We start from the raw sequence: 20,180 nt of genomic DNA on the forward strand, positions 1-20,180 counted from the left end.
CATTACTGTATGACTGAATTGCATGCGTCCTTAAAAAAAATTGTTAACAAGAACATCTTTCCTCTAATATCTCACCAGCATAACCCAAGGACACAGAGTAAAGTGCTTTCATCACAGGTGATGATGCATAGTAATAATGACTTGTCAGCACAGGAATGTGGAAAATGCATCTCGTTTCAAAAGCAAAGCTTTAGAAATTACAAGAATTTTTAAAGACTTTCAGAAGTTGAAGTGCTGGAAAAAAAGACTTAAGAACTACTACACATTATCAGCTCTTTCTTTGTAAATAGTCTGTTTTTTCTAGGATTGAGTGCAAACATTTGAATTTTTGGTTTTTAAGCCTCTCAAGTACCTTGACATATTGATTAGCATTCTGAGCAACCCAAAGTTTAAAAAACCAACAGCTTGAGTTCATTTGCAGAAGTACTTTGAGAAGAAATTGTTAACCTTCTAAGTTTCTGCCATGACAAAGAGCTGATGAAGACTTCTCCAACAACCAAAACTTCCTCAGTTGATTTCTTGTCCATTTCCACATACAGACACAAGAGAATTCCTTTCCAATAATTAGATCCAGTAATATTCATCCTCAGAACCATTAAGAATCAAAAACATAAACAGCAAGGTAACCTATCACTGTTCAACATTATCATAGAATCATAGAATCATTAAGGTTGCAAAAGACCTCTAAGATCATCGAGTCCAACCATCGACCCAACACCACCATGCCCACTAAACCATATCCCTAAACACCTCATCTACACGTCTTTTAAATACCTCCAGGGATGGGGACTCCACCACTTCCCTGGGCAGCCTGGTCCAATGTTTAACCACTCTTTCAGTAAAGAAATTTTTCTTCATGTCCAATCTAAACCTCCCCTCGCGCAACTTGAGGCCATTTCCTCTTGTCCTATCGCTAGTTATTTGGGAGAAGAGACTGACACCCACCTTGCTACAACCTCCTTTCAGGTAGTTGTAGAGCATGATAAGGTCTCCCTGAGCCTCCTCTTCTCCAGACTAAACAACCCCAGTTCCCTCAGCTGCTCCTCATAAGACTTGTTCTCCAGACCCTTCACCAGCTTCATTGCCCAACGATCTCTATCCATGACAGAGCACTGAAATATCTTCTTTGTTCTGTTTGCTGGTACTTTATTATTTCTTCTTAGAAAAGGATGGTCGTTTATCAGTCACTCAATACACTTTAAGACATAGCCTATCTGTGACACATTCCGTGTGCCCTAACATTGTGCTTTGCCATATTTAAGGTTAACAGAAATTCTCAAGAATAAGAGGAGCTGAAGGCAAGATGGGTACTCAGTGCCCCTTCATACTGAGTTTATTGGATATACTATAGGCAGGGCAGGGGAACCCTAAAAACAATATTATAAAGAATAAAAGCTTCAGTCTCAAGTGCTTAGGTGCATGTGAATGTGCATTCACTCAAAAGAAATTAAAAAGCAGGTTTTGACTAAAGAAGGTCTTACTAGGTCTTTTTAACTCCTCCACTATTACAGTACTGGTATACTAATACTGTCAGTAATAGAAATAGTGCATACTTTCCAATGTTGCTTGAGTAATTCTACACCTGTTTAGTCTATAAAACATGCTAGCAGGTCAGCTTAAAAGGAAATTTTCAGTTAATTTCTTCAGATGGGAAATCCCCATGGTGAATAAGAAGAGACCTAGTCCTGGATTCATTGACAGATACTCCTTCTATTACAATAGCATTAAGACTGTTTTGTTCCCTGCCAGAAAACTGAAACAAGATACAATACATGCTATAATGATTAGTCCAGTGCTAATCAGATGGTTTAAGTCTCCAACTTAAAGAAATTGAGTTTCTTTAAGGAAAAACAGAAGACAAGGAAAATAGCTGTAACAGGACATATGGATAATGGGAACAGGGATATATCAATTCTTATATACAATCTTCCCTTTCCAAACCCAAGATGAAATTTAGAACCTATCTTCTTGAGGGTGGACAAAGAAATACTAAGACAAAAAGGAATCCACATCTAGTTTTTAAGCAACGCTTTTTCAAAAACAATAGTACTTATCATATGCATCTATTACAGTGAGAAAGATTAAATGCTAATGAACCTGAAAAGCTTAACTCACTCACCTGAGCTTACTCTTAGTAAATAAAATAAAATGAAATGAAACAAAATTTTGTTTGGCCTTGTTCCGGCTCAAACAAATTAAGCCTAAATATTCGCTGCATGAACTTAGCAAAGACACAGAAAGAAGAATGTTAGGTATGAAATCCACAACCCTAAAAATATGCCAAACATTTAAAAAAATCTTTCTTTTTTTTCCTTTCATCTGTGACTTTTAGTAGTTGTATGCATTTTTAGGTCAAAAGGTTTAAACTCAGTCTTGCACCTCCAGCTTTCTCCACCATAGAAGGCAATCATACAGACCCTGTGCCATGTGAGAATATCTTGGTGCAGCAGATCTGGAAGGAAGCCAGTCAAGCTGCCTTCTGAAGATCTCCAGGTTTGATTCCAAGTTGTAGCATGCCCTTTAGAAGCACAATTCAACAGCTCACCTAAAATGCATTGTATAACTGTACATTGAAACCTTGCCTGAGCAGCTAAATGTTATAGTGCTTTTATCAAAGCCTGGACTGATGCATAGCTGATGACATCTCTACCTTAGAGCCCAAAGTGGTTTAGTTGTGACCTTCAGTTTAATGATCCAATTGCTATCTGATTGTTTGAAGGGTGTAAGAAGGTATGGCATTTGCATTTCCTGGTGCCCAGTGCAGACTCCGGTCAGGGGTTTCACTGCCTGTGTTTCTTACGGGAGAAAAATCTGCAGATTGAATCTAAAAGATGGCTTGAAGTAAAGCAGAAACTGATAAACCAGAACAGTCTGAGCATGAGAAATAGGGTGCACAAACTCTGAATAGCTGAGGTACGTCAGAAGGGAATTTCTATAAGGAGACCAATGGAAAGCTGGGTAGACAGTGAACTAAAAGCATTTAATGATGTTATAACTCAGGCTGAAGGAGGAGAGATTTTCACCGGCTTCACTGGAATATGTTCATTTGGAACATATGGAACATTCTCCACCACACTCCAAGTTGTTGCCCAAAGCATATAGTGGAAGGGGGAGCTGCAGTGCAGTGATAAATCCCCTTTGTACAACTTGCCAGAGCTGCCAGACTGTGCTCAGTAAATGTGACAGGTGGAAAATGCTTCCCTAAAATCCCACTAACAGCCTGACCAACCAGCTGACCAACCTAGGTGAGAGAAGGCAGAGGCCCAGAACTTGAGAAATGTTGGTTCCACAGCTGGAAGTATAAACCAAAATACTTTTAGAAACCCATTCTCTGGCAAATAAAGGCATGAAAAAAGACAAGCAGTGAAAGTACAAAATAGTCACTGAGTGATTGTATTATATGTCCACAAGACCTCAGAGGTCTCTTCCAGGAACTGGCATTTTCTTTGACAAGTTAGACACTATGACGTGGTCCAGGAATGCCTTTAAATTGGCATAAGACTGTTCAGTATTCAAAGGCGAAGATAACAAATGATGTATATCTATTATCAGCTGGGGATCTCTACTATTTATTAATGTCAATCTATTCCCTTAAATCAGTATTAATATTCAAAAATACAAATGTAAATTACAAAGAAAACTGCTCTGGAATATTCTCAGTTACGTACAGATGGGATGAAAGTGTGAAAGAGCTGCAGGAAACATAATTTGCACAGAATTTCTATTAAAAAATACAGCATTTAAACACAGCTATATTTAAATTCTGTAGCAATACTTGAGTAAGAGTCAGGTGTAGGAGAAACTAAAAAAGTCCAAAACCAATTAAATTGAATCTCATGACCCCTATGAATCCTTCATCTCTCATTGCTCAGAAGGAGTAAGTTTCAGGATTACTGTATTTACCATATGATATTACAAAACTTTCTATCTATATTAGGCAGAATGCTATAGTGAGCTGAAGAGGACATGATGATTAAAAGATTTTATTGATGTCTTGAACAGCCTTTCACACACCTTTGAGCCTCCACTGAAAAGGTCAATAGGAAAATGAAAAATGCATTATGTTTGATGGAAGAGAAAGATACCAACAAACTCTTAATCACTCAGTATCTCAAAGAAACATAGCTTCTAATATGGTCAGCTTTTCCATTTCCTCTGTGTTACAGTCATGTTTGTTCTCAGACAACGAAAGAAAAAAATGAAAAAAATACCTATAAAATTAGCATAAGTGGTTGGAGGTGAGATTCTACAAGTAACAACAATTGCATTTGGAACCTGTATGCTCTAATGTCACTTATATTGTTAACGTCTCCTAATGTGATCAAGTAGTTCTCTTCCTTATTTTTTTCCAGCCAGTATGAACAACTAAGAAAAAAAGCATTTTTTATTGATTATCCTCATTTAACATTTGTCCAATCCAGCACAAGTGTTTATTCCCCAAAGCAATAATAACTTTATTTACTTACTCAATTTGGTATGTGTTCACGTTTAGCAGCACTCTTTGAGGTAAGCAAATAGTAACACATAAGCTTAGCAAGTGACTGAACAAGGAAACAGCAGAAAAGTCTATGGCTGGAAAGAAAGTCCTGATGAAATTGTTTTATCCCACTTCATAGGAACTTGGGTATTAAAAGAAATTGCTCAAATCACTAGGTCTAGTTCACTTTTATGAAAAGCAACAACCTCAAGCAATTCCTCTGCCTTCAATATAATCAGTAACTTTCTCCATTTCTGCTACCAAAAGGCTATTTTTCAGTTTTCAGATAAGGGAACCTTTTAGCATCTAGCCTAAATTTATTCACGACCAGTTCAGATACACTGATTTGTATGCAAGATCTGTCATTCAGCTTTCCTCCACTTGGAAAAGAAGGTAAGGGAAACACAGAAGAAAGTATAAATAGATCTGAAACCCAAACCCCAATACTACTCAAAACCCTCATATTTACCTGGCCCAAACTTTCATCTAAAAGTGCAACAGAAGCTGAATACTTTCTTACACCAATATTCTTTTGAAGCCTAGCCACACAACACTAGACAACTTCAAAATACAGAAGAATAATTTTATTTCTATAGCTGTGACAAAATCATGAGAAAGACTTTTCCTGTGGCATTTCTGCTTTGTGACAAACTAGGTCTCACTAATTTGAAGCTGGACATTCAAATTCAAGATTTTTTTAAAAATCTGAAATACACCTCTGAGTCTTTACAAGTTCATAAAACAGTAGATTATGTTTTGTATAGAATACTGAATACTGGCCTGGGTAACCAAACTCTCAAATCAGCAATTTCAGCTCTTAGAACTCTTTATCTCCACTAAGAAGCAAATTATCTCTGAAAACTCAGAGTCTTAATCCTGGGTTATTCTTCAGGGACAGAAGGAATGAATTGTAGTAAGGCTGGGTTATAGCAGCCTTACTACTTTAGCTTCATGACTGGAATAGCTTTTTGACCAATGTATAGGATCTACTTGGAAGTCATCCTCTTGGGCATTTACATTTGGATGCATCTGTACATCTCCTAAAAGTCACTACACAGAATCACATAAGCATCCTTCACAGAAATAGATTCCAAAGGGAGTAAGTTGTAGGATGTGTACGAATCATCTCTGTCCCTGCCTGGCACAACAGAAGAGCAATAGCTCTGCTATAGAAAAGATCTTTTCCTCCTTGTATGAAGAGAGAGGCAAAATTTTCGCTTAAGATAGTATTGATTGAGGAATTATTATCCTATTGCAAAAAAGTTAAGAATAACAATAAAGTTTCTCCCTTGGATACTGTCCTGGTTTCGGCTGGGATAGAGTTTGAATCTTTATTTGCTGTGTCAGCTACTGTTTATTCCTCATCACTAGACAAAGTAACTTGTTATTTATCATCCTAATTAGGTTTTATATATCCCACTAAAACATTTGTGTTAAGAATTATGAATAAGAGAGAAGTAGGCTTAAAAGCTTATGACCAAAATCATGCCTGAGTTTATCATCATGGAATAATTATAACTTGCTATTGATATTGTCACTTGCTAACAGTGCAACTGTTATGCATTTTCTTAGTAGGGAAATACTTTCTTTAGAACAGACATTCTGCTTGCACAGAGCTTTTTTTATGTGTGCTGTTTTTATGCAGAAGCATGAAAAATGTCAAAATATCACAAGAAGAGATATTTCAGCCATGTTTCCTAAGTTTACAGTCTCAAACAGTTTGAGAATTAGAAGTCAGTATTTGTTCTAGGACTGTGCAAGTGATTGTATATGTAGATATGCAGGGGAGAAACAAAAGTATGTGCTCCATTAGGAGGGACAGAGTAGATATAACTCCCGGCCTGGTGGACAGGCTATGTTCTTTTTAACCTCAAGAAATAGATAGTTCATTTTTACTTGTTAACTGGCTATTAAATAGACACAGTTCATTTCTGTTGATGAATGTCACATTTTTGTTTTAAAAAATTAAGAGACATTTGCTAAATGAAACCCTATTCAGTCAAATTTAGACACAAAGAGTTGTTCTAGATAAGCATTTGCTTTGCATGACCTTCTTTCATCTAAAACTGAAGAATATAACATTTTAAAGATTATTTTTTTCACCCTGTCTCTCTGCTGTCCTTCCCCCTAGGATAACATATCTTGTTATTTCCATAATGATCTTCAGTACACATGAAAAGAAAAACAACTAATGCTTACAATTAAAGTGTTTTAATTAACTATTTAATTTTATGAAGTGTGCATAGTAATAATAATTGTAAGTCCAAAATATTTTAGCTAAACAACCTGGATTAATTAATACTGAGATTCAGAAACTAATCTTTCAATCATTTTTGCTGGTCCTTATTCTATGATCATTTATCACAACATAAAACTTTTAATTTTATGAAGTGTGCATAGTAATAATAATTGTAAGTCCAAAATATTTTAGCTAAACAACCTGGATTAATTAATACTGAGATTCAGAAACTAATCTTTCAATCATTTTTGCTGGTCCTTATTCTATGATCATTTATCACAACATAAAACTAGTGTTTCAGCTTCCAGTTTCACTCAGTTCTCTATCTAGTTAGCTATTGCATACTTAGCACGGAATTATGTTATTAGAACTCTTCAGAAAACGAGGATTACTCTTAAAAAAAAAAAAATTGACATTCTGGCTCTCATTCGCTGAAATTGGTATCAATTTTCTTCTGATGTAACACCTTGTCTTACCACATCATCCCCAGATTCATTGCATACAATAGGTTGTTTTTTGTAGAAAATAATTTCTTAAGTCAGTTTTCATCATGATAATAAAAAAATTTTTGATATCACATCTTTAAATGCTTGTGCATTCTCTATCTAGTTACACAAAGTGCTCCAGATTATGTTCAACAAAATATGTGTTCATAAACTATATTGTTCTACAAATGTAAGCACACCTTCAACTAGTGAAAAGATCTGGAATCAAAAAACCAGTAGAATTTGAGCAGTAGAATTATGGAAACTACTTCATCTGTTTGGAAACAATTCAGATTTTTCTTACAACCCCGTATAATTGCAAATAGCTCTGTAAAAAACAGGTGATAAACAGAAAACTGGAAAATATCATATCCTACACAACTGCAAAGGCATCTGTTAGAATACAGATATTTGGCTATTGTTGTGATAGCAGTAGACCTTGTAACTTAATTCAGCCTTATGGAATGACATTTAATACAAATATTAGTTCAGAAACCTTTCTGTCAAACAAGGCACATTCTAGTCTTTGACAAAATATGTAAATGATGCTTTCTATTTCCTCAAGCTGAGCTGTAATAGCATCAAAGTAAAGATGTCATATATAAAGCTTTATGCAGCCAATTCTTAAACACTTTCATCAAGAAAAAAATCTTGTACTAGGTGTCTATAAAATTGTCAGTGCTTGATAAAACACAGAATATTAAAATATATCATTAGTTCAATTACACTAAAGTCCTTAAAGAAATAAAAGATCCTCAAAGTAAACACAGACTAAACAAGAAAGCAGATTTGAAGGCCTTCTCCATAACAGCTATGAATTATTTCTAACCTCATAATTTCTAGTATTTTGAAGGCAATATTTTGACCTTTTAAATTTTCCTCCAAAGCTGACCTGGTATCAGCCATCATCTTCAATCTCTGCTGTGAGACCTTTGCACAGTAATACTGGAGATGTTAGTTTCCATAATATTACCTGCCAGAGACCATTCAGTGTGAGTCTAATGTCTTGAATCTAAATTAGTGTCTCCTTAATGCCTCAGTCTTTAATACCTGTAGTATCCAGGTGTGCAATAGTTTTACTGCAGTTCCATATGCAAAAATGGCAATGACCTGGTCTGAGTAGAGACAACAAAAGGAGCGGCTGAGGGCCTGAGGTGACACCTTGTGGAAAAAAAGTAGATGAAAGAAGCAAGAAGATTTCAATGGGAGAAGATTTAGAATAGAACAGAAGGATCTAATGAAGATAAAATCTGATCTCTGTAAGGTGCATGCGAAAGGGAAATGCTAATAGAGCCACCCAGAGTGGCAGGTTGCAGCCACTGAACATGACCAGAAGCAGACATCATAGGGAGAGGATATCATGCACCGCCATCCCACAACAACTGCTTGCCCTACAGTTAAGGGAGTGTGTGTCACATCCCATAGATGAGATACTGCACCAGTGTTATGGGAAACACTCCATATCTTCCAGCACTCTGAGGCTGTCAACCTAACTGCTCATCACTTGACAGTCATTTCTGCTTAAGCTAGCAGCCAGGCAACTCAAAAAACATTTCTGATAAAGCAAATCTAAACCAACTTAGGAAAAGAAAGAGACCTGTAAGAGATGATGAAAATAAAATCATGTCAAAAAGAGTTCTAAAATAAAAACTTAGATGGCATTCAGCTCACAGAGTGACATTTATGTTTACATGTAGGCAAGCTAAGTGTCTCAGTTGCCATTAAAACTGATGGGGACCTGGTTGGTACAATCATTGGACTTCAAAGAATGATCACATCATGCTAAAATAGAACCTAGAGTTTTATTTGGTTGCCCACACACAGAGCATGTCAAAATGTGTAAAACATCCTTCCTTGTCACCAGTGGCTACCCCTGAAGGACATATACTTTCCATACATCCTGTGTTATATACATGTAAACACTGGGGATTTCTCAGACACCCTACTGCATCACAAACAGCAATAGATGCCTTTATATGTGCAATTCAGTTGTGTCAAGTGGCTGGGCAGCAAAAGAGCAATATAGTACATTGCCTGTCATTGGAATTTAGATACCTGACACATCTTGAGTACACCTACATGTACATGACATCTGATTTGAGTCTTAACTTGCAGCTGAATCCCACTCTAAATATTTCACGTCTTAGATAAATCTGATAAAATTTGGTTTTACTTTACTTAAAGATTCATTATGCACATTAAGCTGGTTTTATTTATCACTCCCCTACCCCCCAAATTTATTTTTTATTCAGATACCTAAAAATGCAGCACAGAAATATTAAAGGCTTTCCTCAAACAAAGAAGCATTTACTAAAATAGAAAGGTGGAGAAAAGAATCTTTGCTCTGTCCAGTTCACCGACATATTCCCTCTCTGGTCTAGCAAAAGAAAATCTGCTATTTTTTTTTTCCCCTATGCTTGGTGAAGACCATGCGGCCTTAGTCAATAACCTCCCATCATTCTTTCTTGAGGACAAATTCTGTGATTATTGGTGACATGGTGACACAACCTTTGCTTGTATTCTGGGTAGTTGGAAGTTTCCAGAGATCAAAAAAGCTCTTTTCTGAATTTCCAGTTCCTCAGTTTTTTCTCCCTGTGTGAGGCATGTGAGGTGATATGACTTTTGAGCATAAAACTGAGTGTGGTCCTTCCACACTCAGGAATGCTTTATATGTTTTAGGCAGGTAACAGTCTTTTTACCACTTATTTGTTTATTAACTTTGTTTATCCTACCAATAAACAGGAATTCAGGCACATCTTGTGATAGTTAGGTGTCTTGTGAGAGCTACAATATCATTCTACCTGGGAGGCATATTCTGTTGAAAAGCTTGAGAACAAAATAAATCACAGAATGAAAATGAGGCTGTGCAGTGAATTGCCTCAAATCCTCCTTGATAGAAAGCACAAAATATAAACTGAGCTTTCAAATAAAATTTACAAATATCTTATGCAAAATAATGTTTTTCTTTGTCCAATGTATACCATATTGAAAATCTAAACACTGTAACTAGGAAAGTAAAATACAGTCCAAAGTGACTATTGATAAGTATGTGCTGAAAAGCCACTTCAAGTTCAGCTTGTTTCCTACAGTTAGAGAGGGAGAGAAAAGAAGCACACGCATGCCTGCAGTCTTAACCACACATCGAAATTTTGTTCCAGGATGCCTAGACAATTCAACTGCCCAGCAAAAGTGTACTGCACTAAAGGTAAAATAGGACTAGATACTGTGAAATATAACTTCTTTTCAGACCACCTTTGCTGGTGCAAGACTTGACTTAATAGCAAAATAAAAACACTTGATATTTCTAAGAATACCCTGTACTGCAGCATTATTTCTCTATTTTTAGATGTGTGAGAGAAAAGTAATAATTACACTGAAGTAAGAGTAATTTGTTAGCTAGTTCTTGGAATGCAAAGTAGGGTTAGAGCTTTCATGTTCTCAGTTCACCCAGGCAGAGGCAGGCTACGTATATGGAATATGTAACACATAGGGAAAGGTCTGAGCAAATAATGCCAGTATCACTGATAGTTCTGGGAAAGCCTAGATTTGGTAAAAGCCTTCTTACTTAGTTCTCCCAGTAGGGAGAAAATAAAAGAGCAGGGCTCTTTAACAGGGTTCTCCTTTATAAATCTTTATAAATCATCAGGAATTCCTCTTGCACTTTTAGGAGCAGTTTGCCTTTGTTTAGAAAAGCTGTTCCCCTACCCCTACCCCCTACCCCTACCCCAGCTACCCGTTGCCAAAAGGAATCACCAGTTCATATCAGCCCTCACCTGCTGCTCAGAGACTCACTTCAAGCTGCCAGCACTGAAAATTCATTTCTCCTGACCTGATACTTATTTGGATGTCTGCTCTGTGACATGTTTCTCAGAAACCTGTCTGGGGAGGCCCAAGAGCTAAGGAAAGTTTTGGAGATGTTAAACTGTTTAACGAAACAGAAAAACAAGTGCTGACAGTGCCCTATCTCCAAGGACCTTAGATGACATTAATCATGTTCTGTTGTCCAATTCCCAGAGCTGTAATCAGTTATAGGCCCAATCCAGGCTCTGCTCCGATTGCTGATCCAAACAGTCTTTGATTTTTGTTTCACATTCAAGGTATTAGGTCTGGGAACAACTAGGGAAAACATTTTATTGCTTTGAGATACAATCACAACAAATTATGAGAAACTTCTGCAAATTATCTGTGCTTTATTGTATGTGCAAATATTGCAATCAGTTATGGACAGAAATATATCCTAAATCCCCAAAGAATGTTGAAAAAAATTTATTTTTAACTCCAATGTATCTTTAAAATTACAACTACTTCTAAATTTTTTGTAATTGTTTTGCAAATTAGACTGTATAAGTAAATGGGAAATTTTTTTTAGCTTAACAAATAGGCACATTGTTTTCATCTTTAAAGCCATCATACAATCTGGTAAGGCTAGAGCTCAAAAACAAAGGAGATAAATCAGAGTCCTAGCTACCAACAAACAAAAAGAAGCAACTGTAGAATGAAATAGGTGTACCAAGGGTAGATATTTCCAATTAAATTGATAAAGTACAGTGATTATAATTACACTGACTTGGAATTTAGCTGGGGAAAGCTTCATAGGTTCAGAAAATACAACATGAAAATCCATGCAATACATTTTGCCTCCATCACTGTCAATAAAAAGATAATTTTCTTCATAACAGCTGGACAATATATGTAGAAGTTGAATTCAAGTCACCTGTATGCATGATCACTATTAGCTTTGTGTCCAGCTACTAAATCAATCTACTTATTCTACAGTATTTCCACCATTTTTCTGAAAAGTATGGAGTAATTATATCTTGTTACAGAAAAGAGAGAGAAAAAATTAAACGTGTCAATTTATTATTTTAAAAAATCTAGACTATAACCATGAACTTTTCTTTTCATACTATTATATAGGTGAAAATGAAAATTGCCACTTGCATAGAATTTCATTCTAGATACAGCTGAGAGTCTGTTTCTGTTCAGGTACTAATTAAGAAAAAAAGAAAGTTTTACAACCTGCTGTATGTGATTAAGGCAATTATATAGGTATATTCTATCTTCCAAAAGTTCAGGGGCATATCAGAAATTATGGGTATTCTTTATAGGCTTGGTTGTTTGGTTGGGGTTTTTTTGGTTGGGTTTTGTTTGTTTTTTCTCCAGAACTGGTTTTAAAGTGCTTTAGAAATTCTACTTTATATAAAGTTTCACATCTTGTTTTCTCAGACAATGGTCAATGCTGGTTGCTTCAAAGGAAGATGTAAGTGCTTTGTTATTCAATTAGTTGTGCATAAGGAGGTATTTTTTTCCTCTTTTCAGTAGGAGACCACATTATGCACTGAAGAATAAAATGTGATTGTTCTTGTAATTATATATTAGTTAGAATAACTGCCAAGGTTATTTCTATTTATGTGTCTGTAAATTTTTATAAATCTAATTATATCTGTGAAAGAGTGATATAAGCAATATTCTTTGGTCTTTAGAGTACAATCTAAAGTTTTGGGTAATATTTCAAATGAAAAGATTTTGGCAAATCTGATTTCCTGACTATTCTCTTCCTTTGTCTTTATTTATTTTAATTTTAGCTATGTTGCTGAATTCTACAATTTTTTTTTCTTTTTTTTTGGTGATTTAGACATTTGTGCTAAAATGATTCAAAAACCAGTCTGGAAAAAAACAAAGCAAACCAAATAAAAAACCAACCAGCAAACCAAAAAAAAGTAGCAAGGCTGTATTCTTTAATGCTTACTCATAAAAGACCAGGAAAGTGCATGAGTAATGAGTTAAGAAACTCTGCTAGTGATATGAAGTTATTCCGGGTGATATGAGCGAGGAATAACTATGAATAATAGGAAAAGTATTTTGTGAAAATGAAGTTGCTTAAAGAGGCAGTATCCAGAGCTTGTTATGTTCTTGCAGCCTTCCTGACAGCCGCTGTGGCAGGGCAGCAGACTTTCCTATAATCCCTATAACATAGCTGCCAGCCCCTAGCAACTGTGTCAGGTACCTTATACAACTACAATGGAGCTTAACAGCCACAGTTAAGCAACTGAATTTTATCCTGAGTGGCTGGCAATGAAATGCAGTGTTAATTGAGTTACACAGAACAGCACAACCCATCTTCACATATGGCTGATGAACTACAATCACTGTCACTACTAAGGAGTGACACAGCAGAGTACTGCAGATAGCTCCAGGAACACATCAGCCCAATGCTCAAAAAGGGCAAAGCAAATAAAACTTTAGGATTTATCAGGAAAGAGAGCGAAGAGAAAAATAATCCTTTTGCTACACTATCATTCCACTGTTTGCTCATTTCCTAAATACTCTACACAGACCTTTTGAGATCTTATAATCTCAAAAGATTGTAGCAGATTTTTTAAAAAGTCAGAGAAAGGAAAACATATGGAATAATTTCCATGTAAGAAATAAGTTGGAACTCCTTCAGTGTGTAATGTTGCTTAAGGATGATTGCATACAGATCAATATGGAGTAGGTGGGTTTGTCTCTTGTTCACCACCATTTGCAGTAAAAGACATTATCAAACAGGAGACGGTGAAAACAGAGTCGCTCTCTCAGCAAGTGGCAGACCTGTACAACTTGCTGCCAAAAATGAGGAGGGGGCTAAACTTTTGAATGGGTTCCCAGGGAAACTAGACTCTATACAGAAGGCAGATACGTTGAGGTTTACTACATATGCAAAACCACATTCGGTTCAAAAGGTCTCCTAAAAAGGAAATATTAGGAACAGTAGGAGGAAGTATCATATATGCCTCTCCTTTTTTGGTTCTTGCTCAGCATCTCATTGACAGTGTTGGAGACAGGATATCAAGTGAAATGGACCTTGATGTGATCTTCTGTGAATATTCCTATATTTTTAAAGACACGTGTAACACTTCAGTGAATCTCTTTTAATTTGTTGGAAATAACAACTGTCTTCTCTACAAAACTGAAGTCAACAGCCACCAGTTCTCTTGTCTCTGGGAATAAATTTTCTCCATTGTAGCCTGCTAATCTGACCAGGCAGCCCTTGGTAGCTGTTGTATTCTCAGATAAGTGGTACAGAGACATAAGCAGAAACTTTGATGGAGGGATCTGCCATTTTTATAACCAGTAACAGCACTTCAGGAGGGAAGGGAGGGAAAGAAGAGAGAGGACAAGCAGATTTGGAGATCATGGAAGTTGTTGTCAAATCCATTATGACTCTTCTGTAAAAAAGATAAATATAAAATATGACTCATGCCAATGGTCTCACATTTTGTGGGCATAGTCAGACAGTATCTTACTCTGTGAACATTCTTGGAGGGATCATATAACTCTTTGAATTTATGGTTGCTGCATGAAGAAAAGGGTGTGACTGTCTCCTGGAAAGGCCATGACTTTGAAAACTATTAACTCCCTTCTATTGGGAAAAGCATATAGAAAATAGCTGTCACTGTATCTTTGAAATGTAATGGAGAGAAAGAGTGGTTAAGTGTGGGGAAAATATGCTCCCTGACCTACGCAATCCTGACAGCTTGCCAGGTCCATAGGAAGGTCTAAGTTATTTCAGAGGAAACAAGGTTGGAATTGCAACTTTTCAAGGTTCATTGTGGCCAAGGGCTGTTCCTGGACTGATGTGGACACAGGGGCAAAGTCTAACTTGAGAATCTGGCCACACTGCAGAGACACAGCAACAGGCATAAATAGTGCTGTTGGAACAAAACTTTGTATCTTCCTACACATAGTACTGTTGTAGGACATGACCAAAACCCGATATTCCCCCATACGTCACTATTCATACGGTGAAGAGTTGATAAGTGCCAGCCTAAAATGATGTTTATTGTTTCTCAGGTGCAGCATTTTAAGCAGCTCTCAGTGGTTTTCCACTTCAGCATTGTTGTTGCTAAGCAGCATCATGAGGACAGTCTACAGCATGCTCAGTCTACAGAAAATGACAAAGTTAACTTTCAGAATGATTTTTTCTAGTTGTCCAGTGCTCGCTTTCAGCCTTTAAGTATTACTGCATGTTTGTCTGGAAGAAAAACAAGCCCCCTAGAATGTATTTTTTTTTAATGTTTAGAAGTTCAAAGAGTTTACATAGAGTCAGGGAACAATTCTTCTGAACAGTGAGAGTCTCTGTCACAGATAGGAACATTTAATAACTCTATTCTATTTAGTCCTTACACTATATCCATTGCCATAGCACTCTATGTGCAGAAATAACAAGCACAGACCGCCTTAGTGTACTTGTGTTACACAGTGGTATTGCTCATAAGACTCAGAAGGATCTCCCTTGATGTGTGCATTACAATGAATTCTGGTTTTAAAAAAAAAGGTATTAGAAAGGAATTGTATCAGATTTTTTTTTTTTTAATGTCATTTGTTCAGTTTGCAGAATACCAACTGTAGATTGGTATGTCATAAAAATTACAAAGTAAGCTCTTCAAACTGTGAGAAAGAACACTGAATAACCAAACTTCATTTGGGTGAAGAGAAGGGGAGGAAAACATTATGACAGTTACTATTCACTGTGCTATTTTGAGTACCTAAAACAAAGGAAACATTCCTTGCAAGTCCTGAGGAAAGGAAACACGTGTCCAAATACAGTAGAGGAAGCATATCAACCAGCTAGAAAAATATGCATCAGTATCAATTCTGCATTGTCCTGTTATGAGAATAGACCTCAAAAGCTACAAATCTCTCTCTTAGAGAGAAAATATTTCAACTTTCTTAGCAAATATTCTCTCTAGCTGGAGACAAGAAAGGAGCAGGTCTCTGCTGTATGATGTTCTTCATACTCAGAAACTTTAAAAATGGATATGTGTGTTTCATTTTCGGTTAAACTCTCCTTTGTTGCATATAAGCAGAGAAGTCTAGGAGTCCAGATTTTTGCAGCTGATCATCACGGTCATTCTAGCTGGCTCTAGTTTATAAAGTTACATCACAGAGCACTTTTCACAGCCTTCAGCGTGCATTTTGCCATTGTTCAGAACATTGCTGTAGGCAGGAGTAGATTTCATACTCAGGTTTCTAAGGCCACATCTCAAGCGATGATCCAAACAGATATCACTGCTAAATAGTAGCTGTAAGTTGGAACCCTCAGTGGCTAACATAAACTCTTACACGGGACAAGTGAAAATTGTTGACATAGAAAAGATGGTTCACTATAAGGATGAAGTTAGACCATTATCTCAAAGTGTTGTGAACCTACAAAGTTCACAAAGTACATCTTAGATGAGCTACACCAAGAAATCGGTCTCTGGTGGCTTTTTCCTGAGATTTTAGCAGCTTTTTTATTATATACATCATAAAAGTGTTTTGGAACATCCTTTACTATCAAAACCAAAGCTTTTAAAGTTTCTAACATTGCCACAGGGACTTGCATCTACCATTAAGAGGATAGAGTCTGAAAACATCAAAAATAAAGAAGCAGAAATCTCAGCTAGTGTTCCTCTTGGGGTACCATTCATATAATTTTAAACTTTAAAATACCAATCTCATTTGCAATAAATTTCCGTGACTGTTTTGACAGAAGTAGGAAGCTAATACTACGTACTGTAACTGGCAACTTATGAGAGATATATCTGGAAAACATTGCCTATATCTTTCCTGCTTATCTTGTGCACAAAGTACAGTGTAATTTCTTAGGTTTGATGTAGTCTCATCAGTGTTATTTCCCAGTGCCTGAGCAGTGCTTAATGATATCCTAAAGGGGAAGGCTACTCATTAGCAGCAGTAACAAAGCAAAGCAGCTCACATAAATTAATGATCCATTCTCCCGGTAGTCCTTGACATTGGGAAATATTAACTTTGTTTTATTGATCAGAAAGGCAAAGAAGTGAGATAAAATGACTTGCCACAGCCATGCAGGAAATTTGTAGTAAGCCCAGGAACAAAATGCATCTCCTAAATTCCACTTTGGGGGTTTACATTTCAGTAGCTCTGGCGATAAATGTGGAAGGAGGAAAGAGATTTGTCCTGTTCTGTCAGAAAGAGTTTCTCCTCCATCATTTGTGTCCAAGCAAATATTAGTAATGAACAACATCACTGTTTTCAGGAGCAGCTCTTACCTTGGGGTTATTGAGATCCATCCCCATCAGAACTTTATTATTTTTGGTAAATTTTTTCTTAGTCATATTTCCCTTGTACAGTAAGTGAGGGTAGTGCAAATAATTGCACCAATGCTGGCACTACACCACACGGGAAGAAGATGGATATGGTGCCTAAACAGTATCAGTAGGAATTCCCACTAGCCAAAAAGCATTAAAGCCTGCTGGCCTTATTGCAATCTATCCATATTGGCTCTGTCCCACTCTTAGTTCTTTATTTTACAATAACTATATTTTACAACTATTGATAAATGAATCCCACTGAATTAAGCAGGATATTGTCCAAGTATACATGGCTGGACAATAAGTCTTGCAGATTCACAAGTGTTGACTCAGTACCCAAACAGCTATTTCATAAAATAATTTTATTAGAGTTTCAAAGAGCTACTTAAAAGCATGTTAGTTTCAACAAGTCTTTAGCAAGTTATGTATTCTATTTCTCTTTTGAAGGAGAGACAAAGAAATGAAAGTAATGTTGCTATTCAATCTTTCCAGACTTACATAGACTGTTTGTCCATAGCAGGAACATACCTGTTGGAGGCAGCATTGTGGGTTCTGCTGGTAAAAACTCCTGGGATGGTAAGCAATCCCTGGAAAACGTGAGGTCATCAAGTGCTATGCCATCTTTGGGACCTTTTCCAGCTATCCCTTCAAAGACAACTTGGAAATCTTCATCTCCATCTCCAGCCAGGATCAGTGCCTTGCGCTGCCAGAAATTCCCCTGGTTTCCAGTAAGATTAAGGAGAATTTTTTCATGTTTTGCCATAGTCCTCTGGTAGACAATCAATGATCCAATGTGAGCTCCATACATATGGTAATAGAAAAGTATCTGTAAGCAAGAACAATAGCATCAAGTATACAATAGGTGACTTCAGACACATTCTGCTATTGTATTTAACCTAATTATTAAATTGAGCATCATTAGTAGCATTCAGAATAGCCCTTAATTTTACTGATTCAAAAACAATTTAATTAAAACGCACACAAAAAGACTCACTAGTGAAAATTTTTTAACTATTCCATAAGCCGAACTTTGAAGACAGCATTACAATACTATGACAGCTTGCATCCCTTTGAATAACTCTTGCATGTAAATGTAAAAGAATGAAAATACTTGATAAGGAAACAGAGGAATGGAGCAGTGCCATCTACAATATGGGAAGTAACTTCAGTTTACTGAACACTTTTCTGGTTATAAATGTGTTTGTGCTAGATTATAGAATGTGTAATTAGAACATAGTCTTCTCTAACATGGGAGCAAAACTTCTACATGGACTGCAGAAATGCAAAAAAATAGTTAAAATAAAACATAAGAGGTCCTTGGATTAGAAAACAATGATTTTTTTTTTTTTAGTAAAAATGGAGAAAACAAATTATGAAGTTCAAAAGTAAGATCAAGTACATACAGAACATAAAAATTTTATCACTGTGAAGAGTCGTCACCATTAACTGCTCTCTCAGTTATTTTCAGTTCAAGAGCAACAAAGGAATACTTGTATTTGACCAATTTAACATTTAATCTAGTTCAATATCTTGTTTCTGACAAAGATCAGAATATTTCCAAGAATGATGTAGGACCCTGAAAGAAGGCAATTCATGCGATAATATGCGAGAGCATGTCTATAGCTCAAATTTCTTTCTAGTTTAATGCATAGCACAAGCCCTAAAGAAAGAATAAAAACTCTTTTTTATTATAGATATAAAAACATAATATTATAATGAATATTATGATACCCATGTAAATGTAAAGTCATGTCCCTTTGTGTTACCTGGTGCTATGGGATTTCATAGTCTAATGCATTGCATAAATATACTATTTTTTTAAAACCCCCCACATTTCTATTTAATTGATTTTCTCTAATTATTGATTAGTAAAGCCACCAAGGGCTTTGTGTTATAATTCTTTTGAAAGTTTTATTGTGTTCACTTTCAGAATGTCTCCTGTGCAATGAAGTAGTCAAATATAATTTTTATAAGTCAGTTTTCTTAAATGGAAATATTTCTGTTCATCTGCCCATTTCCTGTCCTGCAACTACTCTGTTTCTCTTAAAATCCTTCTTTAAATGAGGTTTGTCTATTCAATATATGTGTATATCTTCAAATTGTATAATGATTTTCACATTTTTAGGATTAACCTCTATTTCTTTTTACTACTACTGAATTTTGTTTGATTTTGACTGTCATTAAATTCTGAGCAGATATTTTCATAGAGCTACCCACTACACTGCTCCTGATTGGCTACAGTTCTTTTCAAAACTATTAGACTGTATTTTGTATGTTTGTCTTTATTTTATGATCACTGAATTAATATCCCCCCCCACCCCTGCCCCCCGGCATTACTTTCTGAACTTCACATTTATTTGCAATATCCTTATATCGATTATACTGAATAATTGCATATATTGGAGTCAACATATTGGTCTTCTGTTCTATTACATCATTTCTAGATATATCATATAGTAGTAATGTCATCCTGATAACAGCTACACACAAATTTAATTTTAAGCATACTGAAATAAAATTGGAAAGGTTACAATGCACAGACTTAGACCACTCTGCATTTGTTCACACTTCCTTTCAACTCTAATAACTCACAGAATGGAGTAAAATAGTTTAAGGGACTGTCTGATCTGTTAGGATGAAGTTCGGGGTCTTAATTGAGAGAGCAATTTCTTCATGTGTTGGTTTTGGCTGGGGTAGAGTTAATTTTCTTCATAGTAGCTCGTATGGGGCTGTGTTTTGGATTTGTGCTGGAAACAGGGTTGATAACACAGGGATGTTTTCGTTACTGCTGAGCAGTGCTTACACAGAGTCAAGGCCTTTTCTGCTTCTCACACCACCCCACCAGCGAGTAGGCTGGGGGTGCCCAAGAAGTTGGGAGGGGACAC

General features: G+C 36.2%; 1 protein-coding gene across 1 annotated transcript in view; it reads right to left on the reverse strand.

The window, feature by feature from the left end:
- The window catches only part of MALRD1 (MAM and LDL receptor class A domain containing 1), a 306,398-nt gene that overhangs the window by 151,911 nt on the left and 134,307 nt on the right, over nucleotides 1-20,180 (reverse strand). The window contains exon 26 of the mRNA XM_019470989.1: nucleotides 17,824-18,121. Coding sequence (XP_019326534.1) covers nucleotides 17,824-18,121 — 298 coding nt within the window. The remainder of the gene's footprint in view (nucleotides 1-17,823; nucleotides 18,122-20,180) is intronic.

This window comes from Aptenodytes forsteri, unplaced genomic scaffold, assembly GCF_000699145.1.
Source record: "Aptenodytes forsteri isolate BGI_AS27 unplaced genomic scaffold, ASM69914v1 Scaffold336, whole genome shotgun sequence".
NCBI lineage: Eukaryota > Metazoa > Chordata > Aves > Sphenisciformes > Spheniscidae > Aptenodytes > Aptenodytes forsteri.